Source organism: Haliaeetus leucocephalus, unplaced genomic scaffold (assembly GCF_000737465.1).
Source record: "Haliaeetus leucocephalus isolate CR32 unplaced genomic scaffold, Haliaeetus_leucocephalus-4.0 Scaffold395, whole genome shotgun sequence".
Lineage (NCBI taxonomy): Eukaryota > Metazoa > Chordata > Aves > Accipitriformes > Accipitridae > Haliaeetus > Haliaeetus leucocephalus.
The window spans coordinates 5,343,705-5,364,089 of NW_010972831.1; the positions used below are offsets into that span (position 1 = coordinate 5,343,705).

Consider the following 20,385-nt stretch of genomic DNA (forward strand, 5'->3'; position numbering starts at 1 on the left):
CCTCCCCAGCGGCCGCCTCGCCCCCTCCCCGGCACCATGTCCTTCTTCAGGCGGAAAGGTAGGGGGGCGTCGGGCGGGAGGCCCGGGGCTGAGGGGCGGCTGCCGGCCTCGTCCCCCACACGGCTTCTGGGCTCTGGCCCTGCCCCTCCGGGGACGGCGACGGGGCCCCGAGAGGAAACTCGGCCCCTGAGGAGCGGGCTCCCCGCAAATGACGGTCAGTCCCGGCACCTCCCGGGGACGGGGCCCTTTTCCTCCCTCAGGGGTCGGGGAGGAGGGCGGGGGGAGGCCGGGGCTGTGCGGGGATCGCTGCTGCGGGACCTCGGGGCGGCGGCTGCGATCGGGGCTCCCCCGGTGACCTCGGGCAGCCCCGGCTGCGGGCGGTAGCGAACGCCGGGCTGCAGCCTCCGTCCTTCCCGGGGCGGCTCGGGGAGCGGCTGCAGTTGTAGCGCTCGTACGGTTTTTCCACCCTTCTTCTGCACGGGAGGAATATAGCTTAGCACTTCTGAAACGGGTGACTTGTGCGGTTAGGGGGACTGGTGTAAAATGTCTCCTACCTCATGCCATTTTTGAGCCTCTTTAACTGTTCACAGAAGATTTTTTTTCACAATGCTGGTATAGGTGGTTCCGTAAAAACGTAATGGGCTGAGTGTGTTACGGCAGTAGCTAAAAACCCTAATTGAAAAAGAGACCTCATCGCACTGAGTTCTTCATAAAAGCCAAAGGAGTCATTGACAATTTATTTTGTAATATGTTTGTTGATGTTACAGAGCGCAAGCTAAGATTTGAAATTTAGGAGTCCTGAAATGTTTATAACATTCCTATAGCACAAATGGATATAGTCTCAATGTTCTTTGAGAATGAAACACTTTGAAGGCGCTTTTGTGCCACAGTTTGTGATGAAGTGTGGTGTAGTGCACTTTCAATCTGCATGATATGTGGTTTGAGTGGTTTTTGTTCAAAGTGGCACCTTTTAGGAGGGGCCTCTTGGGAAAGTAGTTCTGTTATCTTGTAATGCTGTAGTTCAAGCAAAACGACCATTGCTCTTCCAGCAGTGGCTGTTACAGTGCTCTCCTAAAGCATTTCTCAGCTGGTAAAGCCCAAAACGTGCATCTTGGGAGGCAAGACTGTAAGTTAGGAGGAGAGAACATACAATCTGAGATGATGTTTTTGCTCTTAACTGTTGTAAGCTTGTTCAGCCAAAGTAGCCCCATTGAAACTTTCATTCTTTGTGGAGGTTAGTGCAGTAGTCCTGGGAGAAATTAGTTTAAACTTCTGTTCGTATGAGTAGTTCTGAAGACTCTAGAAGTCCGCTGAAGGTTTTGCAAGTGCTGTAATCCTTTCTGGGCTGTTTACATACTAATGTTGAGCTGCAGAATAGAACTTTCATACTGTTTATAAACTGTTCACAAATAGCTTCTGCTGCTTCGTTGATGAAGAGAATTGTGGAGCTGATGTTCCATCCTGATGCGTAATCATAGGAACAGTGTAAGCTTTGGCAAAAACTTTCTTGGGGAGAAAGTAATGTCTGATTGAGTGTGTTAACTTGGATTAAAGGATCTTTGGTCAGAGGAGCACAGTCAGAACTAAATGCCTGAGAGAGGCGCTGTTAAGAAGAGGAGAGGAGTAAGCTTTCATCTGGGTTCTACATAAAATAATACCGTTTTGTATAATCTCCATTTTAGATACTGGCTTTTAGGGAAGATCTTAAACTGCAGCTGGGAGAAAAGCAACAAATTAAAGCTCATGATAAAACTCTGTAGACTAGACACGTGCAGTCCAAAACCATATAAAAGCATCAGTGTTCTCGGGTTGAGCTATTGTTGTTTAGGAGGATATCACATTTGGTAAAAACTAAAACAATTTTTAAAAATTATAGCAAGGATCATAAAACAACTAACGTAGAAAAATCAAGAACAATGGTGAAACATTTGGGTTTTTTTGGCATGGGCCTTAAAATAAAGGTCTAGAAGTCTGAGGGTGGATAGTAGGTTGGGAAGTTAAACTATAACAGTTGAACCAGCAGCTGGGCACTTGAGGGCAGATTATGAAATTGTTATCAATGAAACAGCCAGATTACATGCTCATTCACGACAGATATCTTGGAAATAATGTACACAGTCCTACTAGTTAGCTGACCTCTGAAGTTTTATATTGGTTTTTGTACACGTACACGCATGAAGAGTTTAGGTTTGTTCATTCTTCTGTAATTCAAGGTGTGAATTAAAATTCTCAAATGTCACATGGCTGGTTTGCCTTGGTTTGATGTGTTACCCCATTGTGAATGGGGTTTGCTACTGGGAATTCTCACAAACTCTTAGTCCTCGGTCATCGTGTACCGCAGTTATCTCTCTGGCTTCACACAGACACCAAGTGACGTCTGTTTTTTTGAGGAAAGTGAAAGTAAATTCCTTTAGTGAAACTTCACTCTCTAAAATTTGGTCTTGTCATGTATAGGAGTTTTCTTTTGTCCTCTGCTGTTAACTACTTCATTTTGTTCTGCTTGAAGCTGATGGGGACAAAAGAAGCCTGTGTATAAAGAGGTTGGGAACATGAACCAGGAGTTTTTATTACCAGGAATAAGTAGGTAACTAGGCAGGGGAACTGAGTAGCTGGTAGGAAGGAATAGATGTATTTAAACTGAAAACAGGCTTATGGAGGACTCTTCTGTTGAAACTCAGGAAGTATTGCTGATAGTTAGGAATCGGTTTGATGAGTCCACTATTGGAATAATTTTGGAAAGGATAAAGGTTAGTAATACTACGTAGAGGTTGCTTCGTTCCCATTGTACCTCAGTGTTACTTCAGACATGCAGATTTTTTTTTTTTCAGTGATTTTTCTCCAGCGTATCAGCACACCCTCAGTTATGTAAAAGGTGGTTATTCTCACTGTTCACAGCTGCATCTGCCTGTGAGAGTTCGGTTTTAAAAGAATCCAGCTCTTTTAACGGAGGCTTAAACCTCTCTATGAGAGAAGGAATGTGCTAGCTGCTAGCTTCAATCTTAAATGCTGACTTGCCAATTCACAGACCTGCAACGTTTATACTTCTTGCAGCGAAGGCTGGCAGCACGGCAGTGCTGCAGCCGCCACCGTGCAGGACAATTATGTAACCAGAGATTGAAGTTTCCCTTTAAAATATTTAAAATACTTAGGTCAGAGTAGGAAAGGTTGGGGTGGGTTTTTTGTAATCTGCTTGTGTTTTGTGATGTAAATATTTGATTGTGCTGGGTTATGATTTGTGGTTCTGTTTGGAAGGACTCCACAATCAGTGTTCAAAGATGACCTATTTGTAGTAATGATCCCAGCCTGGAGCAGCTGGAGAAGGTTTTGCTAGTAGATCATCTACTCCAATATCACCACTTAATTTGTTTCTCATGCCATCCTGTTTATGTAGTCCTTTGGTTTCTTTATTTTTGTTTCAAATGGATCTCCTCGTTCACTTCCTTTAGGAGCTTCCTTTAAAAAATAATTTTCAAAAATATGGCTTTTCCATCACAGCTTTTTTTAAACTATTATCTTCCCACCAGTTGCTTGCCATAGCTTTGATGATAGTTAAGCAATATCATTTGTGAGAGAATTAACTATTTGCAGTGTGTTTCCAGAACATTTCTGTGGTATCCATCACAGCTGAGGAGTCATGGGCTGGCTCTGGCTTTGTGGAGGTGGTTCCACGTACATCCCTCTGGCTGTGTGTTGTACTGCTCTTGCTGTAATATGAGGGAGATGTTGGGTTTAGGTGTGTGACTTCTAGTTCATACGGAGCATCTGCCAGTGCCCTACACTTAAAACACATCTATCCATTCTTTCGAGTTAATGCTATTTATTAAAGTAAACTTGAATGTAGCCTTGCTTTAATCATATAGACAGCAAGCGTCTTTCTCAGTGTTAATTTTAACATACTGTATTACATTAAACTTAATTCATGGATGATAAGGTTTTGCTTTTGAAAACAACACAAAAGCTTTGAAAGCCTCTGTCATTTAATAGATGTGCAGATTTAAATGAGAGGGCAGTTTTAAAAGAATGTTAGTTTACATCTGCCTCTGATACTTGCTGAAGTTGGGAATTTTATGTCTAGTCTATGGTAAATGCCATTAGTCACCCAAAATAGCATTAACGTTTTCCTTTGTATTTTACAGTGAGAGGCAAAGAACAAGAAAAGACCACAGATGTGAAAGCAATTAAAAGTAAGATCAATATTTGTTTTGCCTATAAATTCAGATATCTAATATTATCTGCCATTTTTATTTTAACCAGTGGGATAATTTCCTTATGACTGAGAGCAGATGTGACATATGCAATAAAAACAAAACAAACCCAAAACTTAATTCTGTTTCAGAGTGTTTATAGTAGCTAATCTTTCGTAGTCATCTTGCTGAATCTGTAAGTACAGAAGGTTATTAAATTATGTCAGACATAAGCTTTAATTCAAAGTGATCATGCAATTCAGTCACCTTGCAGATAGTGGTTATTGCTTATCTACAACAAATTGCTTCTGAAGTTTCATGCTTACGTGTAGTGCACTTTGCAGTTTTGAAAATGCAGCTTAACTGTGTCTAATTCGCAAAAGAGGCTGCCAATGTCTAATTTAACTTTGACTGATGTGGCTTGTGAGACTGAAGATCTGAATCTTGGTCAGAATGAATAGCTATTCTAGTGCTGCTCCGTGTGATACAGAAATCTTGCTGCTAAATCTGTTAGGAGAGAAAAAAAAATCTTGATGGGAAGGAAGTTTATAAACAGTGGGAAAACAAGATTATTTGTCCTGGCAGTTTTTTATTGCAGTACTAAAAGGAGATGAGGTAATTTGCATGAATCTGATCTGTTACTTTTATATCCTCAGACAAAATCCTGTTTCTGTACTTGTTAATGTGTTATCTGGATATCAAGAGAAAATTAAAGACTTTTTTCACCTTGGTGGTCTGTCTTTCAAATCAAATATAGGAAACAGTAAGTTGCATCCATTTAATAGCACACTCCATGATTTCAGTGCAACTACAATTTCTGATGACTAGCTGAAAGAGTTTACCAGGAAAAGGCTACAGTATGGTAACCCTGTAAATAAAAACAAATTTGAAAATTTATCATATTAAACGTTGTGAGCTGCTGCAAACAGAGAGCATCTTTCCAGTTTGGTGAGCAGCTACTCTGTGATCTGTATGATGTTAGGTTAGCGATGTAATACTCTCTGGAGGTTTTGGAACAGGTGTTTGATCCTTAGATTAAGTAGAACTTTTTTTTCCTCATGTTCATAATATAAAATTAAATTTGAATCTAATTCGCAAAAGCCTAAACCGTTATGAGGAGTGTGGCTCTGGTTCTACATGAGTAGCCTCCACCAAGTTTTCCCCAGTTACTGTCATCAGCCAAGCCACTGGCTGCCATCCATTGGCCTTGGAAAAAATGTGTTTTCTCCATTATTGCTGCTATTAAATACCAAAAGCTTTGTAAGAGGTGGCAGGCAGTGTCTTGGTACCAAACACTGCAACTGGAGAAACACTTTGCAATAACTTAAGCATTTTAACTCACCTTAGACGTAACGGTATAGGAATCTGTTACTGTGACGTGCAAGTGTGAAATTGTCGACTTCTGTCATCATGTGTCATAAAATTGTGAATAGAAAGAAACTTATGCAGCATGAAAGTCATCAAAACCAAGTTGCTTGACACCTTGATGAAACACATCGTTAGGAAGTAGTGTGCTGAGATAATGTGTCATCTGACTTGCTTTATTTTTGAATGAGAGGTGTAAAATGTCCTTGCATGACATCCTAATCAAATGCAGTTTCCTGAGAGCTTTTGAAACTATGAGCATGTTTTGTTTTTTTCAGCTTTGTCATCAATTAATGATTAGTTGATGCTTTTTCACTGGCAGTGAGTTTTGTGTGAGGAAGTTCTTTGTTCTTGTTGAGCTTAAATAGCCAGCTGTGTTCTAAAACAGCTAGAGGAGGTTAAGGCTTATAACCTGGGTTTCGTCAGAGATACTTCCTTGTTCCTTTTTCCTCTTAAAACCAAATAGAGGCAAAGAAAATATTTTTGAAAGATATTCATGTTAAAACTCGCAGATAGCTTTGTAGTTGAGGATTTTGTAACATATTTTAGCCTTCAAAAAGGTATGGGAATGGTTTGGCAAAAACATTGTAGGTAAACTAAATTGTTGACAAAGTATTAAGTTGTTACGTTAGTGGTTATCAAGGAAGCAGGAAGACTCGGGAATAATATTTTATTTGTAAACTTAGACTTGGCATCTTTTGATTAGCTGCTGAATAAGGAAAATATAGGTGGGTGGGTACCACTGATCTATTGGAAGTGATTTTATTCTTGCTATAATAAAAACTTGGTTATTTCTGTGGTCTTTACTCTTACAGACCCTTGAGCAAAGATGAGACACAGTGGTACAATAAGGTTTTTAATAAGATTGAGTCTGGCAAACTTTCTGGCATATCTTGGGGTGCTTAGCATTGGATGCTGCTTAGAAGACGTCTTGGGATCTTTGTCTTTTAATCATTCCTGTCTTGATTCCAGCTCCAATACCAGTACATTCCCCTCAAAGAAGCACTAGAAATCATGCCTTGCTGGAGGCTGCAGGACCAAGCCATGTGGCAATTAATGCCATCTCTGCCAACATGGACTCTTTTTCTAGCAGTCGGACAGCTGCCCTTAAGAAGCAGCCAAGTCACATGGAAGCTGCTCATTTTGGAGACTTAGGTAAGGCTTCATCAGGTTTATAATGATGTCAACATTTCTTTTTATTCTATGTATATTACTGGTATGCTCACCATCTTTTGGTTTTCAGGCAAGTAGATTAGGTAATTGAAAAATTTGACTGCTGTTACAGTCTGTGTTACCCTAGAAGGGTTTTGAATGGGGACAGTACATTTATTTGTGAAAAGAGACTCCTTTACTTTGTGTACTGCTGTTATGCTGGAATCGTCTTTTCACCAGTTGCATTGCAGGCCATTTTTGTACTGAATACCCATGTCTGGAGTACAATATGGAGTTATTCCCTTTATATTTTTCTTCAGGCAGATCGTGTCTGAATTACCAGGCTCAAGAGACCAAATCAAGCCTTTCAAAGACCCTTGAACAAGTTCTGCAGGACAATGTAGCCCTCCCTTATTTTATCCAGTTTATGGAACTACGCAGAATGGAACACTTGGTTAAGTTTTGGTTAGAGGCTGAAAGCTTCCACTCCACAACATGGTCCCGTATAAGAGCACATAGCTTGAACACAGTTAAGCAGAGTTCGTTGGCAGAACCAGTGTCACCCTCGAAACAGCAGGAAATTGGGTCGTCTTCTCCAACTGGATTGCTTGAGGAGAGACTGGAGGATTCTAGCACAGTCCGTCTGCTCAGGACCAAGCCAGTGGATTTGGACAAGAACGACAGAACTAGCAACAGCCAGAACCACGTGCTCTTGGGTCAGGAGAGTGAGAATACCAGTGTTCTTTGTCTAAGAAAATCTGAGACAGGGACCCATTCTGTTCCAGCTGATGAGCAAGAATCTTCCAAGCTTACAGTATCAAATAGAAACAGCCCCTCCTCTGCACTAAAAGACTTGTCAGGAAAACTCATGAAAAGTAAGTGCCATGTGTTCCCTTTCTTTTAAAAGGTGGGGAGATGGGGAACATACTAGCTGCTGGTTGCTTTGTACAGTGAGCTGCTTCGGTTCTCACGTGTTCTTAGTAAGTATGATGTGATGTTGCAAGAAAGAAAGTAATCTTTGTCTATCGGTAATGTTAACTTGCTGTATAAGCTAATGGTCAGTTTGAGCTATGTATTGTTTGACTGTCTGGCTGCTTAAAAATAAATACGCTGCTGAAGAGAGTTCAGAATCATTATACACTCTAATAAGCTTAGGTTACTTCTGTTCTTACATGTGTAATCTTAAGAAATGAAGATGAACATTGCAATGTCCTGTTCTTCCCTCACCCATCTCATCCCAACTTAAGAGTTGCAGAAAATTTGGGTGATGGGGCTGAGAATTGGTAATTAACTTTCCACGGAAGGTAAATATCCTGTATCACGTAAAATGACATAAGTAATGGTTACATGTAGAGATTTTTGTGTGGAATGTACTGTTTTTGTTCTTGGATTTATTTGATAGAGTTCCTCCCCTTGTAACTGATTTGTTGTCACATTTGGATTCCACCTCTTCAGAGGCTACTGGAAGTAAGGATGAAATTAAAATATTTACTTTTGGTAGTAAGCTACGTGCACAGTAACCTGTTTCTCTACTTTGCATCTCCTCAGTCCTCTCTCATTTGTGCAAGTCTACAGACAAAAAGGAAACGCTCCTTTCTTCATATTGGTTCCTTTTGTTTGCCCAACTGTTTCCTTGTGTTGCATCCCTTTCTCTTGCTGTTTGTTGTTCTCATATAGTTATTTATCATGTACCTCCACAATACATAACCTCAGCCCCAAAGTAGCTTAAACATAATGATAATTTAGCCATGAAAAGCACCTCTGCTTTCTGATGTCTAAAAAGAATTTGAAAATACTAGGTCCTTTTTGAGAAATCTGAAAAGTCTGGAGTACAATTTTTTTCCTCTTTTTCCAGAGCAGTGTCCCAGCTCTTGAAAGATGACACGTAAAGCATACATCTTGTTCTGAGGCATCACATTTTAAGATTTTTTTTCTTTTAATTCTTTTATAATGCAAGTATTTTGTGTTGTCTATGATTAGAGCTAGAAATTGGGAACTTCACTGCAGTTCTTGCCAGAAAGGCGTTACTTCTGGGACTAAGGTGTGCAGCTGAGGAAGAGGGTGTTCTCTTGTCTGGTGGCAGGGAATTCAGATCTATGTTGCTTTATTCCATCTCACTAGTCAGTCCATGCTGGGCTTATTGTGACCTGGCTAGAGATAACTTTGCTACTGACAAGCTACAGCGACTGTATCAGTAGTGGACTGAAAGCTTGATGGGAAGGAAACTTGTCACTGATAATTAGATGCTTGCTTTTCTGAAGAACAGGTGTTTGTTATTCACACCTCATTTTAGACCTGTGCCAAGGAATTCAAAGTTTGACTCTATATTTCTTCCTTGTAGGTATAGAACGGGATGCAGTTAGTACTTTTACCAAATATATTTCTCCAGATGCTGCTAAACCAATACCTATTACAGAAGCAATGAGAAATGACATAGTTGGTAAGAATGTATACTGCCTACTCATTTCAGAGCTTCCTCCTTCCCCATAAAAATGCGTCTTTAATACCACACAAGCTCATATTTCTTTTTATTTTTATGAATTTTAAAGTCAGTTGTAAAAAGATAGTAGATCATGTTACAAGTATCAGTGGATCTGACCTTTCAGTAGTGCTGTGCAGTATCTCCAGAAGAATTTTTCAGAGACTTTGCTTAAATTAGTGAAACAATTCCTGGTGGTTAGGGAGGGAATCCATATTTGCATCTCAATCAAATATTTTAGCCGTAACATTATCATTCAGCTATCTGCAGTACTTTAAAAGCTCTGTTTGTGCAGTCAGAACCAGCTGAGTCTAGTGGCATTGAACTGCAATTTTTCATTAACTAGTCATCACTCATGTCTTTCAGCTCAATGCATGTTAAAATTAACCTGGTCTTTCTTTGCAGCAAAGATTTGTGGGGAAGACGGACAAGTGGATCCGAACTGTTTTGTTACAGCACAGTCAATAGTGTTTAATGCAATGGAACAAGAGTAAGTTGATTGAATGGTTTGGCTTCTTGTGTATATTGTCCTTTTGCAAAAGGTGGTTCCATTAAAAGTGTTTATGGAGGCATAACTATATAATAACTTTTTTGAAACTGCTCAGATCTCTTCCTCCAAATCCGTTCTTGTGATCATTTGCTGAGGTTGTATGTGCATGCTATTATTGCATTCTTTTTATCTTTCTTGTGTCACTTGTTAACCTGCACCATTTCTTGCTTGTTTTGCTTTTATCCAACTAAAAGTAAGAGACTTCTGGGGCAAGAACTAATTGGTTCATAATGTGCCTCGAATGCTGTTGACCCTTAACAGCTAACTGTTATTTTATCTGTGTGCAGGCACTTTAGTGAATTTTTGCGAAGTCATCATTTCTGTAAATACCAGATTGAGGTGCTGACTAGCGGGACTGTTTATCTGGCTGACATACTTTTCTGTGAATCGGCCCTGTTCTATTTCTCTGAGGTGAGTGTTGAGGTTTTGGCTTTGCTTTTTTTATTCCTTTTTATCAAATGGAAAAAAATTTTCATCTCCTGATGGCTCTAATAAAGACACCTCAAATATAATAAAAAAGATGAGGTGTTATCTTTTTTTGGGAGAAAATACATTAAACTGTTTCCTGTCCACATGTAGAACTATTTCAAACATTCAAACCTGTACACTCCTTATTGTAGAATGAGTGTTCGTGCATGTCTTCTCCGGTTAGTGTTTCTAAGTTTCTCTTTGCTTTGTAGAAGCTTTGACATAGTCGTCTTTATCTTGCGAAGTGAAGTAGTGATTTTGAAAGCCTTGAGCGTTCTAACAGATAACGAATAATTCACTAGCTGTACATAGAGAGGATATCAAGTTGGAATGTGGTGGGTTAGATGTATGGTTTTACAGTTGCAGGACCCTATACCTTTACAGAATCATCTGCTAGTAGTAGAATATTTGTCTTGATAGTCTGATAAGACAATGTAGCTTGAAACAGCAAGCTGGGAAACTGAGACAATACGCAGAGTTCATGTAAGCTAAGCATAGCATGAAAATTGTGTTTCCCCTGTCTTTAGTATGATACAAATAATAGTTGTTTGGAAACTAAATGTGAAAATCAGTACAGAAAAGAAATGTCACAAGTTTGTTTTTTTTTTTAACTGAACTAAATCTGTCTGCAGCACTGTATCTGAAAATTCAGAATATTTGTATGTCCTGGTGACAATTTTGCATCATTAATATATAGACTATATTTCTTGTTTTAAATGGGAAGGAGCAGGTTTGTCTATGCTTATTAAAAGTTTCTTGCTAAAACTTCTTTAATTTCTTCTCTTTTTTAAATTTCTGTTCCAGTACATGGAGAAGGAAGATGCAGTTAACGTATTGCAGTTCTGGTTGGCAGCAGATAACTTCCAGTCTCAACTTGCTGCCAAAAAAGGCCAGTATGATGGGCAAGAAGCACAGAATGATGCCATGATTTTATATGACAAGTGAGGGAGTTCAACAACTATTTGTTTCTAAAGCTCTAATTTTGTGCTTGTAGTTTTGTGTTGCACTGTGCAAAAGGAACTTGTCATTTTCAAACCATAACTGTGCAGTCTTGTGCTGTTTTGCTGAAGTGCATTTTATTAACGTGGCTTTTGAAGTGTATGCACACAACTTTTAAAATTTTCTTTATACATGAGGAGAAAATCCTTATAAGGACTCCATTCTTAAACACAGTTCAGAATTTTCAGGACTTGATTGCTTGAGTTAATGTTTGGTTGTGAAATATCAAAGCTAATTAATTCCCATTTGAAAATGTAAAGGATTTAAAGCTAATAGCAGGTGCATCACTGTAGGAAAAACCTTAAGGTTCAGATAGTGTTATCCATTTAAAGTAGGCTGTAGGAGCCATTTCACACGTAGTAAAAGCCAAACAGTGCTTGTTCTTAGTACTTAAAAATATTTTCCTTTTTTAAGGAAGCGATCAGATCCCTTTTAATATCAGACTTTCCTCTCACTCTCAGTAGTGTAACTTTTTTCCTTTATTTTGTGCTTCACTTTAGCAATAATGCAACTGGAAGACAGACATCAAAACTGCTTCCAGAAAAACTTTGTTCTTAAGCTTAAGTGTGAGACTCATTGCCACAAGCTTGTTGAGTTATTACCCTAGTAGGAAATAATAATTGGAGTGGAAGCAGACAATTCACTCTGACTTTCATCAGTCATTCCCCTGCTCCGTCCATAAACTCAGTTTTTAATGATGTGATTAGTAGAGCAAACGCTGCTTCAGAGTTCTGGGTGTTTCCTGCTTCATTGCTGCTTCCCTGCTACAAAGCTGTGTGCGTAAGATTCCTCTCATCAGTAGTTCACATGATGCTCTGTTTCTTTTTTCTGTATCTTCAGGGCAAGGCTTTATCAAACGTTTCTGTGACTCGGGGACTTTGTTCCCCTGTAGTTAGTGAGATCAGTTGTATGTACGTTTTTGAAGCCAGCACCATCTAGTGGCTGCAGCATGATTAACGGTCTTGGGTGGAAAGGGGGGTACTAGCCACCTGCAAAGTTTTGCAAATCCTTTTGTGTTGTCTTCTTCCCCTGTCCGGTGCTGCAGGTACTTCTCCCTTCAAGCCACGCATCCGCTTGGGTTTGATGACTCGGTGAGGTTAGAGATTGAATCCAACATCTGCAGGGAAGGTGGTCCTCTCCCTAACTGTTTCACTACTCCCTTGCGGCAGGCGTGGACTACCATGGAGACGGTGAGATACCTTCTTCAGAACGGTTTTGACAGTTCGTAAAGATGGTGTGGAGATTCTACAGCATGTCAAGTGTCCCCTTCAGCATCTCTGATTTGTCCTGTTCTTTAACTGACTTCCTGTTTACCTAGATAATAGAACAGCTTTAGTAAAATTTGCTAAACTATTTTCCCCAACCTGATTTGAAAAGATACCACCCTTCTGTTAATTCTCTGTGAAATGTTTGTCCTTGGTGATTACTGCATTTTAATGGAAGTAACAGAATTTCCTCCCATGTGAATTGCTATCAACAGCTTATTACATATCTTCAGAAAATTTTCCTTCCTGCTAGTAGCAGTTGTTTGCAAGTCTAATACTGGTGGTGTGGCTAATAGCGTGTAACTCTGGGGTAGCTGGATACTAGAGATTAATGATTTGATTCTGGAACTGCAGATGATTTTTGAACAGCAGAGCAAAATAACTGTAAGCCTGTTGGGTTGTCAGGCTTTTCTAGAGGAAAAGAAAAAAAAATATCTGAACTTCAGTTCCAGTACTGGAGAATTTGGTTAATACGCAGTTATTTTTGTTCATTTTGCGGTAGGATTCAAATTTAAAGCAATGCAATCACTAATCTGGAATAATTCCATGTGTCGACACTTTTACTTGTGTACCATCTACATGAGGACTGAGATGCTTGTGTGTCCCTTCTGTTCTGCAAACAATCCACAGTAATTGTGCAGACCAGCCTTGATTAAAGAGGACTCCTTCTTCTGTCTCTCAGGTTTTTTTACCTGGTTTCTTGTCCAGCAACCTTTACTACAAATACTTGAATGATCTCATCCATTCAGTACGAGGAGATGAATTTCCAGGAGGGAATATTGCACTGAGTATTCATGGCCCCGGTAGCTCTCCTGATAGCGATTCTATAGGGGGCCTGGATGGCTCTGCCTCCCAGGTATGAGTTTCTTCATTTGATTCTGTTATAGGAAATGCTGCAATCACTTTTCTGTATAAATATCAATGTTCATACGCTCTAAGGAAACATCTTGTAATTTGAAGCTTCCCATTCCACTTTAACATTAAAGCCTTTGTTATATTAGGATGTGTTTAGTCTACTTACTGCTAAGTTTAAACAAACAATATTGGCACAGAAGGGTATCTGTTGTATTTGTTGTACCCAAAGTCTTGTACTGCTTTTAGTTCTTTGCATCAAAGTTATGTTTTTATTGAGCTGTTAATATTCACTGAAGACCTGTTTCATAGTGCCATAACATTTATGAATGCTTTTTTATTAGAAATAACTTTTTTAATCAATACCATAGTTATAACTTCAGGCAAAAATTGACACTTGTGAATACGCTATAGAACTTAGTATGCCAGTTTTGTGTGCTCAGTTCTATTAAAGTGCCAGATCTTCTGTCCTGAAGAGTCCACTCAATTCCAGGGTTTAAGGCATCTATCTGCTCAAACATAGAGCAATGACAGTTAATATCTGACCAGGTGGTGCTCACTAGTTTGTCTCAGCAGACTTTTCCCTACTATTGTCCTCAAGCTAGCTGGTCGTGCTGGTCTGATAGAAAATGGCCATACTCCTGACCTTTCCAAAAGAGAGCTCTGACTCTTGACTATATTACCACCGAGATGCTCTGAGCTGGGGGGTGATACCTGAATTTTGTTTGCGTGTATATAGTTTGATGTAAAGCTGGGCATAAAAAAAGTCTATTGCTGGGTAAGGAATTCTAATAATTTGTTAAGCATGATTAGAGCTATATGGCTGCTTCTTTGCTGTACTGTGTAGAAACAAAAATGTGACCAGGCTCCTTTGGCTCTGTTACCCTTCCAAAGTCATTGAGAAATGTCCACAGTGTATTTGCTTTGCACGGTGCCCTGGTTGCAGGCCAGCATCTTTCTTTTATATTGCCTTCCATGGTGCTGCTTTTTGAGAGCTGTGTCCCTGTGTGGGCCTAGCCTCAGAAACGGGCAGTGGAGTTCATTACACTCTGAAACCATCCCAATAATGTCAGAGATGTGTTTTTAACCAAGAGTTGTCTGTTCCAAAAATTCTAGCTTTGCTTAACTCGGATGTGAAAGAAGAGAGGATAAGCAGATTCTAGCTTATCTGTAACCAGGTCAGCTTGCAAACTGCAAGCCCAGCTAAGAGCAGAAAAGCTAAGCAAGAACTGCTTCTGCTGAATTGCTTTTATTGAATGCTGCAGTGCTACCATGGGTTTTAAATCTGGTATCTAGATCAACAGTGTCGGTGTACTGTGTTTCAAGCAACTTGGAAGCTGTACTACCTGCTTGTAATATTTTTAAACCTCCTAATTTGCAAGGAGGGAATATTCTCCCCCCTAGTTGCAAAGTGGGGAATAAAATTTGTGTTCTTGAAATATCCTGCTGCTTGATAGTCTGAGCAGGAGGAACTGCTGGTAATTGGCTTGCTTGGACAATTTAGGAAATGAAGTGCTGCATTTTGTGGTATGCATTCCTGCTTATCTGAATAGGATAATCTCTGGGTCTCTGCATATTTTTGCATAAAGAACAGTGCTTGCGCAGAGCAGCAGGAAAGGAGTTTGCAAGGCAGCTGCCATAAATGTTTCTGTTCTGTGTTAAGGTGCTAATAGATTGCTGTGCATTTGTGCTCTCCCTGCTGTTTCTCTAATGTTTCCTTGGCTTTTTTTCATAATCTTATATAAATACTCCAGGCTGAAAGATAAATGTTTGTTCTCTGTGTATGGGGGAAGCATAGTGTGTTTGGGAATTGCTTACCAAGTGCATGAGGGGGATGAGCGAAGCTGCCGCAGCTTTTGAGGTAGTTCAGTGTTATGTACTCACAAACAAATAATTTGCATGCGCACACAGATCTCTGCAGTTGATAATGCTTAGACAGCAGTCCTTACATGTACGTATGCTGACCTGTACATTGTGTCTTTGGCTCTGTTCATATAATTTTATTATTCTCTGTTTAAAAACAATGTCATACTGAGTTAGGAATTCATCGCTGTGTAGATGCTCTCTAAATTCTTTTACGCTTGCTTAGAGACTTTATGGAGTTTTATCTAAGTGTAAAAGCACTAAAATGGTGGTTTTGTTAAGAAGCTATTAGTTGTCTGCATTGGGCACTAATACTTAGAATTTTTATTTGTAGTCCAATGTCAAAAAGGCTAATGTTAAAATCCTGAAAAATTTTGATGAAGCAATAATTGTAGATGCTGCAAGTCTGGATCCAGAATCTTTATATCAACGAACATATGCAGGGTAAGGTTCATTCAGTGTATCTCATTCTTTCTAGTTACATGTTTCACCTCTGTTCATTTTTGCTGTGTCCTCCTGCATGGACAGTACGCATAAATGCAAGATGTTGCAGTCTTCGTACATGTCTTAATATTTGAAAGTAAATTTATTTCAATAGCATGATTTAACACCAATGTCATAGTGAATGTTTCTCTGGCCACAACAGTAGCCAGAAAAATGTTTCCTATTGGTTTTTCTCTTTCTCTTAGTTATTATTCCTCTGACTGCAAAATACAGCTAAGTAGTTCCTATTTGGGGTTGGAACAGAAAAGAATAAACTCAGGTGCCTTTGATATTGTAATATGCAACTTTGATTCCTCCCTACCCCCATGGTAGATAAGGGCTTATACTTCATTTCTTTAGCAGATTGCACAGGTATTCTTCTGTTCCTTAAGTTGGTCTTTGTTATAAAGCTCTTCTGCTCTGTGGATCTCATACAGAAATTCTTTGTTTCTATAGCTACCTTGCTTTTCTATTGCATACCAGTCTTCTGTCCTTTTAGGTACTGTAAACCGTTTTCTCCCTAATGATGTGTTCTTATGGTAGTGAAGAGCATTTGCTAGCACTGCCTGTTGTTATTACATGATTGAGTCATTGAAGCATTTGCCTGCTTCTAGTTTCTAGAAGAATTTTTAAGATGCACTTCAAATTCAGATATGCGAGAAGAACAGGAGATTTTTCCCAGTGTATCAATTTTAGGTGGAAGAGGTGATAACTGGTAAAATGCCAGTCTTCTGACACTAGAGTCTTCATTTTGGTGGCTTTTTTTGTTTTCCGGACTGGTAGCTTTCCATAATGCTGAAGTTCTCTTGGTAACCTGTGTGGTTCTTTCACTCCTCCTCTCTTCAGGAAGATGACGTTTGGACGAGTCAGTGACCTGGGACAGTTTATCAGAGAATCTGAACCGGAGCCTGATGTCAAAAAATCAAAAGGTTTGCCTTCCTCTTTCTCTCCATTTCTGTAAACATCTGCAGAACTGCTCTCTTCCTTACTGCAGTCAAGATAAGCAAGATTCTTGACTCTTTCCAGATCTCTTTTAAGCCAAATAGAGATGCTTAGGGGATCGTCCTGTACTGAGGCAAAACCCATCTCTGGCCCAGTTTCCTATCCAAATTCTGCTTTTCTGGTCCAGCTGGACTCCTGGGAGTATGAGCAGCCTGTGGGAGTTGGAGCTGTCAATGGAACCTGGCAGGGATGAAAGCCGCTAGCAGCTGAGCTGATGATCAAACCTTCAAAGATTTGGTCTTGACACGAAAAAGAACTTCAGCTCTCCACATGCTTCCCACCCAGTTTGGGATCTGCTGTTAATGCTGCTTTTCAGCTCTGGTAAAGAGGAATGGTTTGGGCTCAGTGTCTAACGAACCATGGCTCCGTGTAATCCCTTGTCTTTCATGCCACTCTTCTGTGTTCCCTAACGCCAGCAGTGCAAACCCTTCAGATGGATGGAAGCTTTTATAGAGGTGTGACACAGAGTTTGCTAATATACCTTGCTTGCTGTTTTTTATCTCCATTAGGGTCCATGTTTTCACAAGCAATGAAGAAATGGGTTCAAGGAAACACAGATGAGGTGTGTCCTCTTTTATGTTCTTGTGACTTTACAGTGTAGATTAGGAAAATGAAATGTTGAAGTTCTTAATCCTGGCTGTTTCTCTGAGTATCTTTCTGATGCACCAACACGAACTGTCAGACTCTGTGTGCTAAATATAATTTGATTGCATGCATGTGTGAAACTAGTTTGATTTTTGCCAGTGATTGCTGGTTTAACTAATATAATGGTTAACTGTGGGCTTGCAGTCAAGGTTTTTCTTATTGTGGTGTTGTAAGATATATGCACAGTTAGGAGTGGAGCTGCTGTTCTTTGGTTTTTACTGTGAAGTGATCACTGTACATGGGTTACAGGCTGCATTTTTTCTCCCTCGGAGGGGCTTGGACAAGTCCCCAACAGATAAGTCTAAAAACTTCACTAACTCTCTTGGAAATTGCATCAAGCCATAAATTCTCATGATAATTGAAGTTAATGCTGTACTTGGAAAGCAGGTGCATTTCCATCAAGGGAGGGTAGGTTTACTACAAGGCACCGAGTTGTGAAGGTTAACAGCGTCTTTAAGGTTGCGTGTGTGACTTATGTTGAGAGGACTGTATTTTTATTTTAAGAACTTGAAGCTATCTGTATTTTTGGATGTTTTTTCTACGGCAGGCTCAAGAAGAGATGGCTTGGAGGATAGCAAAGATGATAGTCAATGACGTTATGCAGCAGGCGCAATGTGAACAGCCTTCGGAGAAGGTTACGAAGGTAAGGGGGCGGAAAGGCTGCCTGTCTTTATCTGACTTAAGCCAGACTGTGGGAGGAGCAGAGCTCTTATTTGCCTTCCTAGTGCATCCGAAACCCACACTGGTAAATGTTCAAACAAGCACAGCATGATATGAAGAAACAAAGGTTGGAAGTGTTTCAGCCTACATATGATGTAGGAATTTCTTAACGGATGCCTGTTCTGGTGCTCCTGTGCAAGCATTAAAATTGTCTTTGTTCATTTTGAGTCTTTCTAAACTACCTTATTGGTTAAAAGGGTGATTTGTGTTGCAGGATCAATACCGTAATTCCTTATTTGAGTTCACACTTGCTGTTTCATGTTAATGAATACTGGTATATTTGCCCAAAGTGTCAGTAAAATTCAACAGCTGGGAAGTTGTCTTGTTGGGTGCACTAATTTACGCAGTGCTGTGCCTACACTTTAAAAAATGTGCAGTGGCTCCATCCATAGGCTGGTGGTTTAGTGTTGTATATTGTTGTTTAGTGACTTTGTCGTTGTACAAGTCCACTTGTTCTCTGGTTAAAAAAACAGTTCTGATGCAACAGTTAAATTTTGTGAAATAATGACGACAGCAGTTTACCAAGTTAATATCTGGCACTTCTGGCTTTCAGGCGTCTGACTTCTTAAAAATTAACTCGCACTATTTTTAATTATTGAAGGTAAACATGTGCCAAAGCCCAGTTATTAGACTCAAATGGATGGATCCATAGTTTCACTCTGTGACTGTTTTCTTTTTAATAGAGCAGTTATATTTAAATGATTTGTATATAGTGATTTCACTCGATAGCTTGGCTGCAAATGATATAATTCTAGTCTGGCTAGATGAAAAGGTCACTCAGCACAGTATTTAGAAATACCGAGTGGCTGCAGATGCTCTGGATTCAATTAAGCAAGTACAGTTACAGTAATCGGAAGGTTGAGTGTGTTGTGGGATTAGTTTTGGGGTGTGGGGTTTTTTTTTCTTTCCCAAACTCATAAGCATACCTGGCTTCAACATTTTTAAACACAAAATGTCTTTCTATTGAGTGATTCCCTTGTATGTTTTAGGGTGAAATGAACTCTAACCCTGTTTTTCCTTTTCTAGCTATGATTTTAGAAATGCCAGAACAGGAAGTCTGGTTTTCCGCTTCAAGAGTGAGTGAACTTACCCTTTTGGTGGATTCTTTAACACAGCCAATAAAAACAAAGCACTGTTACTCCAACCGCTGAAATCTCCCTTGTTTATAAGGAAGAATTAAAAAGAAGCAATCCTGTACCTCCACTGTAGAGCGTGAAGAAACACTTTTTCCTGTTGTACGTGGCACTCGCAGTAATGATGGTTTTTAAAGAGAGGAAGATGCAGTTTACGAGCATGTCACTGAGAAACTGTGATCAACTTCACAAATACTTGACCCTGTCTCAAAAAGACTTTTAAGCAAAATATCTGGAATGGGACACAAGCCACAACAGAGGGGAAGGTTTTGCTGTAGTTTCTAGTTCTACTACTTGTAATTTTTAAACACATAATTGGAAAGGCCATGGGGCATGCCCCCGACATTGGCCATTGGAGAAGTGAACCTGAAATGGTGAATTCATTTGGCAGTGAATGACCTAAAAAGTTCTAAGTTTTATTTTTCCTTACTTGAAGTAGATGCGTATTCAACTGTAAGATAAATGTATTTTACTTCATAACTACATTAACTTTGAAGGCAGCGTAGAATGATCAGGAGCAAAGCCTGGACAGTGTAAGTCTTCCTTGTCAAGCTCTTACACCTGCATACACAAATCCCCTGCGTCTAACACAGAGCAGACTCAAAAGCCAGTCTTGCACTCGTGCAACCCTCTGCTCCCGAGCCGTGGCTATGAATGCTGCCCACGTTTTGAGGAGATTGTACCCTGTAGACTGCTCCATTTTCTTTCCTCTCCATCCCACAAACAAGGAAAAAATAATTGCTGCCATTCTCCATAGCTTGTTGTCCTCCAACCAACATAGTATCTAATTCCAGATGTTTGGTTTACAAAGAAAAACAATTTTTAATGACCTCTGGCCTTCTCCCTGACATTGTCAACACTTGCAACTTGCAAAACCTTTAGTTTAAGTAAAAAAGCCACTGTGTTACACAGCACCATTTTTTTTTTTCCTCCCCAGTGAATTGATTTTGCAGGGTATCAAAACTACTCAGTGTCTCACTGTTATGTTATCGCTGCATTTTTAGTATATAACACTTCTATTTTGGGGTTTTTGTTTTACTCTTATGATTGCTTTTTTTCCTCAAACTTGTGCAAAAAATCACTTTGCGAAGAACTCAAATCATCTCCAATGTTCAGAATATCTTGATTGACTAGCAAGTGTTATTCTGTTGCAATATTCGATTGTATAGAGACACACTGTATTGTCTATGAAAAAGCAAAAAAGGCTGTGTATAGGTTTTTGGTA

General features: G+C 39.7%; 1 protein-coding gene across 7 annotated transcripts in view; it reads left to right on the plus strand.

Moving 5' to 3' along the window:
- The window catches only part of AKAP10 (A kinase (PRKA) anchor protein 10), a 20,236-nt gene extending 154 nt beyond the window's left edge, over positions 1-20,082 (plus strand). Inside the window, exons 1-15 of one of the 7 annotated variants that reach the window (XM_010573731.1) lie at positions 1-214; positions 4,137-4,184; positions 6,522-6,704; positions 7,022-7,576; positions 9,043-9,141; positions 9,586-9,670; positions 10,018-10,141; positions 11,003-11,139; positions 12,243-12,387; positions 13,145-13,318; positions 15,512-15,621; positions 16,507-16,589; positions 17,172-17,224; positions 17,855-17,950; positions 19,054-20,082. The exon at positions 1-214 is cut by the window's left edge and continues 154 nt beyond it. In XM_010573731.1, coding sequence (XP_010572033.1) covers positions 37-214; positions 4,137-4,184; positions 6,522-6,704; positions 7,022-7,576; positions 9,043-9,141; positions 9,586-9,670; positions 10,018-10,141; positions 11,003-11,139; positions 12,243-12,387; positions 13,145-13,318; positions 15,512-15,621; positions 16,507-16,589; positions 17,172-17,224; positions 17,855-17,950; positions 19,054-19,059 — 2,076 coding nt within the window. In that variant the 5' untranslated portion in view covers positions 1-36 and the 3' untranslated portion in view covers positions 19,060-20,082. Of the gene's footprint in view, positions 215-4,136; positions 4,185-6,521; positions 6,705-7,021; positions 7,577-9,042; positions 9,142-9,585; positions 9,671-10,017; positions 10,142-11,002; positions 11,140-12,242; positions 12,388-13,144; positions 13,319-15,511; positions 15,622-16,506; positions 17,225-17,854; positions 18,199-19,053 lie in introns of those variants that run through there. The other 6 variants (XR_774759.1, XM_010573730.1, XM_010573732.1 and 3 more) reach the window with 6 other exon arrangements.
- Positions 20,083-20,385: the final 303 nt, after the last annotated feature.